General features: G+C 42.3%; 1 protein-coding gene across 1 annotated transcript in view; it reads right to left on the bottom strand.

Annotated features, from left to right (window-relative positions):
• Positions 1-8,080, bottom strand: part of USP4 (ubiquitin specific peptidase 4 (proto-oncogene)) — a gene marked incomplete at its 5' end in the record, with an annotated part of 42,020 nt that overhangs the window by 11,113 nt on the left and 22,827 nt on the right. Inside the window, 3 exons of the mRNA XM_010131366.1 lie at positions 4,569-4,663; positions 5,400-5,483; positions 5,951-6,175. Of these exons, the coding sequence (XP_010129668.1) occupies positions 4,569-4,663; positions 5,400-5,483; positions 5,951-6,175 (404 nt within the window). The remainder of the gene's footprint in view (positions 1-4,568; positions 4,664-5,399; positions 5,484-5,950; positions 6,176-8,080) is intronic.

Raw genomic sequence — 8,080 nt, 5'->3', positions numbered from 1 at the left:
CAGCAGGACATGAAAATTCACAACGCATGTTTCAAGATGTCCAAGGTACCCTGCAAAACTCACAGAAGGCTGAACGTGTCTTCCTTCATATCCCTATGGAAAAAGATACAGCTTTTCCAACTGAAACCACCTAAAAAGTGCAAGCCAAATATTCTATACACTCCATGCACTGCACGTTTCACAAATACTCATCGAGAGTCCAGCCTGGACTATAATGTCTGGGCCTGCAGGCCGTGTTCTCTGACAAACAAGCATAAGAAAAACAATAAAGCACGTTCCAGCTACACGACTCCTACTGCAATGTGTTGTACAAGTTCCTGCTCAGTGACATTTACAACTGAAGAGTTTCAGGGAGATCGATATTCTGCTCAGTAACCAACCCATACAGAGGCTTAAATCAAAAGGTGACATTGGTGGCAAAAGTATAAAAGTACTGACTTTTTGTTTTACATCACATCTCTGCTGAAGCACAGATCTTCTACAGTATTAGCTTCTGTCTTGAATTTGTGTGTTGCTAGCTGGCTAGCACACAATAAAGTCAGAAGTCTGTCAGATCAGTGGGGATATTAACATCATATGCAGACCCAGGTCTGGCTACCTACCACTTTCAGTAAATGAAATCTGAAGCAATACTGCAAGAGACTGACCATTTATATTTAAATTTTCCAGTCCTGAGACAACTTAAGGTGACGCTAGGAAATGTACAGAAGGCAAGCAATGATGGTTCAGTTTAAGTTACTAGAAGACATAAAGCTTCAGAACCATTGAAACAACTGATTTCTGTCACAGAAGACTGTCACCAGGTGATCACAGGTGGAAGATCTGCTGGACTTCTCAGCAAAGCTCTGTTTAGAGCGGGACAAGGAGAACAAGGAACAATTTGATGGCACCTGCTCATGAAATCAGCACCCGGGGAACCTTGTAGCTCCCCCTACCACTACACACACATTCTCTGCACTCTCAGACTCCAGCAAATAATCACAGTGAGTTACTAATACAACCTTGGTTTGGTTCTGCCAGTGGAAAGTGAGGAAACCATTACACCATTAAAGACGATTTAAACCCTAGCAGGAGGCATGGAAGGATGCTGTCTTCAGATTATCACAGCTTCCCTCATAATGCGCTCACTGTGGCTATCAGGAAGGAGAAAATGAAAAGACCTGTAAGGACACCCAAATTCAAAGATAGGCAGCAAAATCCTTCAGGAAATCATCTCAAAAACCCATAGGAACCACTGAGCGGTCAGCAATTTTAAAATAGGAGTTTGGGGAAAGTAAGTGTGAGAAACCTGTTCCTGTACGGATCTGACTCTATGTGGAATTTATTACTTCTTTGCACTTTGTTTCCTAACAAATGAAAAAAGCTTCGTGTCTAACTTCGTTCCTTAAAACAAGTAATGCTGGCACACATTAGTTTGCCAAAAGGGAAGTCTTGCCGCTGGACGTTACTGGATAATAAGAACAGATGATCAGTATATAAAAGGGACAGGATCAGTAAAACAGGCAAGAGTTCGAGTATGTGAGACAGTGAGCATCATGCTAATTAAAATACAAGCGATGTTTTGATACTAGAAAACATCTCTTATTTAAATACAAACTACTAACTAATGATCTTCAGCCATACCCCAGGTTGCATATTATATGTCAACTTTAAACACATCTAGGTTAACATTTAGTACTTAAACCACACCCTAGCAAAGGTACCGTGATTACCAGTGCCCCTGTCTCCAGTTTGTCGTCCCCACCTGACAGCTGACACCTGCCCCTTCACTGTGCCGCACTGCAAACGCAATATCCTGAAGTGACAGTTTTCCCATTTGACTTGTAACATAAGTAATGCTATTAAATACGTCACCTTTTCGGTAACTTCTCCTAGAATAGAAGCTGATTGGTTTTAGTCTTACTACACAATGCAATTAAGTGATTCAGACAAACATTAAGAAAAATTATTTTCAAAACTTGGAAGGCAAGCAGCTTCCAGAGATTTTTGTCCTTGCTTACAAATCAATTGCTATCTTGTCAGTCCAACTTCATCCTTCAGAAGTCCTTCTTAGGTGTTTATTTTGCTACAATATCCAGTATAAATGCTAATAAACTTTTGACAGATTAGCAAGCTTTATTGAATCTTTTTAGGATGTTATTTATTCCAACTGCGAATCTTGAGTGCACATACTGTCACTGTAAAACACTACACAGTTATACTTTCTAATAAAAGGCAGCTGTTCCCCTTCATGAATCAATACAAAGATAGTTTTCTTCCGGGAACAGAAGAGAGATACACTACTCAGTGTAACTAGTCATACCCACAACTACGTCACCAGCCAGCACAAGAGGATCTTTTCCAAGCTGACCATTTCGTGGTCTCTGCAGGCACACAGAGCCATCCTCCAAGTCATAAGCAGCAAGTCTTTTCCTGTTGCTTCTCTAAAGAACGGGCCTTAATTTAAAACCAAAAGAACAAAATGCCAACCCCTGACACAGCTAGTTGTAAATCCAATCGAGTCCTTTTGGTGGCCATTTTTCAAGTTCCCACCAGTGCCACTACACTCACAGCCTGCTCAGCTCAGGTACACAAGTAACAGCCAAACGGTAAAAATTCCAAAAGTATCACTCAAACCTGCGCTTCAGATATCCTGACTTGAAGACCCACCCTGATCCCTCCCACCCTGAATGGATTTTAACACGAAGCTGATGTACTGTCAATCCCTGCTCTCACACCTGCTTCAGTAGATACAAGACTTCAATAGATGGAAGCAGAGTGGAATTTAAGAAATGTCACACTTGATTTAACCAAATCTTAGAACCCCTAAGAGCAGCTCTTTTATAAGTAGACAAGGTAAGCAGACTGTCTACAGCAAGAACAATTACTCATTTGCATTTAAATATCAAGTATTCCTTTTTATGAACAATGTTTTTCTATTGTGTTTTTGAGACAAGACTCCTTTTCATTAAAAGAACGCCGGTTTTTAGCTGTAGGTTAGAATATTACTTTACATGTATTTTTCCTGGCAGCATCACTCATTAAAGGGAGTTCCTATGAGCAGGTTTCTCCTCATTCTTGCCCTGGTACCTGGTTGCTTGCTCTTGCCCCACAGTGCTGAAATCTTAGAGGGAGTACATGGAAACACAAGATGAGCAAAACTTCCTCCTGCTACATCTCCTCTTCCTTGGGGGGTTATTTTTAAGCCAGGACAGTTCACTCACTATGACTCAGAGCATCACCTCACTGACAGCTGTGCCTGCACAGAAAAGGAAACGGTGACTGCAAAGGAAAACACTCGTAGAGCTGCAGTTCAGCTAATGCTTCCCCCCAGCCATGGAGCCGAGCTGATTCAGACACAGGGGTTTTCTGTGGAGGAATATGCGACACCTTATGCCTGCAGGAACGCAGAGTATTTTTGTAATTACCGTTTTAATATCACACTTCTTGTCTTTTCAGCGCTCCACTAGCTTTGCAGACAGACTTAGTTACAGCCTTAACACTTTACAACACCCTCATAAAACGGATTTCACAGAAGCCAAATGTCCTTCCAAGGCACATCCTAACCGGCCCCACCTTTAGCTGCAACTGAAGAAAACAACGCAGCAAGAACTTTCAGAAAAACTCAGACATCACATCCCAGCAACGAGGTCACGACGGATAGCATGAGAGAACAGCACCAGGCAGTATGTCACAGCATCCCCCTCAGGAAAAGGTACACACACTGTTTTAGCACAGGGCCTCACACTGGCACAGCCATTTTACAGAAGCAACAACCCTGCACTGAAACATTTGCTCTTAAGAAAGACTGAACTTGCGATGAAGGGCCAGGTTTGACCTCACTAGCCCCAGGTTCAGCTGCAAGCCTCAAAGTCCATTTTGCACTTCATATGCAATATTTTTCATTTTCCAGATGCAACAGAGGAATGCTACTTTTGCTCTCCTCACCTGATCCCACAGGTGACTGGAGACATCTCATCCACCATGCACATGTAAAACATCAAGCACAACCAAACCTTCCACTTCGTTGAAGTCCCTCACAACCACAGTTAGGAAACAAATAGCATAAGCGAGTCAAGCGTCTATCAAGAACCTCCAGTCATGGTTAGCGGGGTGCGAGAACAACTATGTTGAGTGTTTGGAGAGGCAGAATACAACAGCTTGCACTCAAGCTATCCTAAGAACAGCTCCAAGGCTTCTGGCTGATTTGGAGCATAAGAACAGTAAGCTCAAGCTTACCTAAAAACGCCAGTGAAAGTGTAATTGTAATGCAGACATGTATTATCTTCCAGGAAATAGGCTTGTATAGGCTTGTATAAAGCTCCAAACTGCAGAATACAGACCAAGTGATAACGTTCGTTATTACCCAGAGTCAGGACATCCTTTGTTAGGAAAACACCTACTAAACACTGCACATGCTGATCTGCTGCTAGGAGAGGTCCCACACTGCTGTGAAGTCATGCAAAAGGTCTATAGGAAGGCTTAACTTTTGAGACAGGAAAATAAAAAACCTCGGGTTTTATATTCTGAAACCAAAGCAAACGTTTTGTAGCATTCTTCGCGTCATGGCATCTTCCCACTTTACTCACACAAAGATGTCGTCTTTTGGCATGATATGATTTAAACCTTCATCCATTTGGAAAATTTTGTGGAATCGATGATTATACACGTCTGTCACCACCATCTAGAACAGCAAGTAATATTTGCAAAGAGATTATAATAAAAGCTTACATAAATTGAGGCAAACTAACTTTAAATTCAAACTACAGTTTATTCCTCTTCTTTCTTTCTCACAATTTTCAGCACATCAACATCAGCGCTGTTTTCTATAACAGCACCCAGCAGCTACTCAGCTGTACGTGTTAAGATGGACCAGAAAAACAAAAGCAAATAACAGGCTTATTTTAACAGAGGTACTGAAGAGATGCAATTCCAACAGCTGCAAGTCAGCCTGGCGGAAACAACATCAGAGCTCAACATCAAGTGGATTTCAGGCACAGATCACTCACATCCATAATTAACTGACATAAACTGAGGTGCTACACTGGCATCCTGAAGATACCCCACCAACCATAAAACTATTCCCTCTGGAAAAGCTCACCTGATCCCTTTGCAATGAAAAGGGTGTCCAAGAAGAGGTGGACTCAGAACAGATACTGACCATCTCTCAGTACTAATATACTGCACTATCAGAAATGTGGGGGTGGGGGCTAGCTTTCTGCCCCGTGTCTTAAACCTCTCTACTGCAATGGAAGTGTCAGAATAAACACATGCATCTTTTTTATTTTACAATCAAAGAACAGCACTCAAACATGTTAGGGTTCCTTCATTACTTCATTAAGTTCAGATTATCACCCATCTAAAAGCTAAGCCACCAAAAAGCTTCAAGAAGAACAAATCAGTGTTGCGTTTATCCTTACATTTTCTGCAGGAACACCAGAGAGTTTGGAGAGTGATTCACACAGATCTGAGATGGCCCCCATCATCGGCACCACAACCCGGTACTAGAAACAAAGATTACATCACGCTTATACCAGGCAATATAAACCCATGCAAGGCAGAGCGCGAGAAAATGGAAACAAAACCTGAATTTATAGGAGTTCAGCTGAAGATAAGGTCACAGCTGCACGATTTAAGGTCTTCTGGATCTCGGCTCTGTCTCACAAAGCAGGGATTTGAAGGGAATGAAAGAGCCTAAAAACAGCTGGTCTTTTGCTCTGGTCAGGCTCACCATTAATAATAACAACACACAATTGCCCTCTAACCCCCCCAAACAAACCATCCTGAGCAGATCAGGCCACTTAAACCTTCATTTGATGTGCAATGTCATTGATACAGGCTGCAGTTTACGTTTAAGACTTCACTCAAAGGTGAACATCAATGTCCTTTAGATTACTTGGAATTCTCAACTGTGGAACATAACAGAAAGAGTCAGATGACTTAAAAATATCTGTGTCTTCTCATGCCTCACCTGGACAGGTCGGCGCTGTGGGTCTGCATATACCAGAGTAACTTCCATGAGCCGATCTCGCCTCAAGGGCAGTGGAAGAGTTAAGTAACAAAAGGGATCAAATGTCACAGAAACTTTGGAGCATTTGGGACAAACAAGAGTAGATTTGAAAAGACCATGAAAAATATCCACAATGATAGAATCATTCCTCAGCCTATGATTCTCCCAGGCTTCTTTTGCCACCTCCTATAAAAAGAGAGAAAACGCAAATTAGACGTTTTTTGTCACAAACGCTTCCATGGCACAGCAAGCACAAGAAGCAAAGAAAACTCAGAAATTTCATTCTGACAGGAGAATTTCACAGAAAAAGGGGGCCTACCAGCGTGTCCAGCATTACATGCTGGGATTTCTTCTCGGAGAAACTAAGGCCTTGTGTCAAGTCAAGTGTAATGCATTTATTTTAGCCAGGTCACTTGGTTGGGTGTTTCTTGGTGCACACAATGCCAGGACCACAAGTGGAGCTGAGAGGACAGTGACAGGGTCACACACTACTCTTTTGAGGCAACAAAACAAGATATGATCCACTCTCCTCCATGAGGAAGGGACTGCTGCCCTCTGCTTTTCAAAGACAACTGCAGTGACAGCTCCCGAAGAAAAAGTAGAGAGGTTTATTTTTTTCTTGGAAAACAATGGTGCACGTCTCACAAGGAAAGTATAAAAGGAGATGAATTACAATGCCTTGAAGACTTTCACAATACAACTTGGGAGCTCCTTACCTAAAGGCATCTATAACCGACATTTGTCTATCCAGTGCAATCAGAGGCTCTCCTTAGCATGAGATTTTTACTTTACAGTACAATACCACATGTTTACGTCGATCTCAGGTGAAGCTAAGTGCCACAGTTACAGACACCGCAATGCTGCTGTCGCTAACCAGCATGCAGAGATGAGAACAGAGGAATAAGCTCCAACAACTGCAGTGATACGGATGCAAGGCACAAACACACGAGCACCACGTACATCGGGGGGAGGGAAGTACCTAAAGAAAATGAAGGCATGCTGGGCATCCTTTCCATCCCACAATTATCAGCATTTCTTAGAGAGAAAATAAGATTAAATACACTACTTCTTGCGGTGTTGCCACATGCACTGTATTATGCAAGAAAAGGCAAAAGACATGAAGTTACTGCCCGTGAAGAGGAAAAATGACCAGTCACATACGCGTCCTAAAAATAATGATTGCATCTGGCTTTTAGACGCTCCTAAAGCATTTTCCCACTTAATATATTTACGCTGAACTCCGCATTTGTCAGTACGTTGTAGCTGGTTTTACTGTGACAAGAGGCAAAAGCCTGATCAGGAGAGCGTGAGTTCACTTAGGGAAAACCATGTCACTGTTATGTGTTCCATTTTAATGTGAGCATGGGGTTTGCCAACCTTGGAGAAACAAAGGAGAGTATGCAAGGAGCTCACGGATCAGTGTTGACTGGGAAGCAGAGGACAGAGAAGAGGCACAAAGGAAAATGAACAGAAGAGACTTTTCTGGCCTCTGTTGGGAAAACAGCATAAGACAATGACTTTTCTCTATTTAGTGCTACTTTTCTCTATTGCATTTTGGATACCTGGAGCCCAAGTGTGTTTAAATTCTAATTGATTTTCAATAAAATGCAGAGTTGCTTTAATATCAGTGTACCCATTTCCACAGCACCAGAAAGGAGAAAAATCAAGTCAAGCCTCATAAGAAGATGCAGGTAGTTCACCAAACACTAGAAGTTCTTCAAGATCCAGAGGTATACTCAATCGCTTATACCTTGGGTCTCTCCTTATCTTGACCAATGCTTTCATGCACCCTGTTCAGCCTGGTTTTAAACCTAGCTTGTGGATTACATTTGTCTAGATGCCACGAGGGAGGACATACAAGAATTCTGGCCTAAAATCTGATTTTATTTGACACTCTGCTGTCTACCAGCAGATCAATGGTATGGCTGCTTACATCCCCCTGGGCACATATTCAGACTCTTACCTGAGGGTCACCCCAGCACCTCCACATGAGAATGCTCCCAGTAGCCCCAAGTCCACATGCAAGTATGATGGACTGCAAAGTAAGCACTCTACTCAAACTAATGCTAAAAGCTGCTGCTCAACCTCCCT

The sequence above is a fragment of the Buceros rhinoceros genome, unplaced genomic scaffold, assembly GCF_000710305.1.
Source record: "Buceros rhinoceros silvestris isolate BGI_N320 unplaced genomic scaffold, ASM71030v1 scaffold522, whole genome shotgun sequence".
NCBI classification, from domain to species: domain Eukaryota; kingdom Metazoa; phylum Chordata; class Aves; order Bucerotiformes; family Bucerotidae; genus Buceros; species Buceros rhinoceros.
Note: the sequence above shows the minus strand (reverse complement) of the source record. Positions and strands in the feature narration are given on the sequence as shown.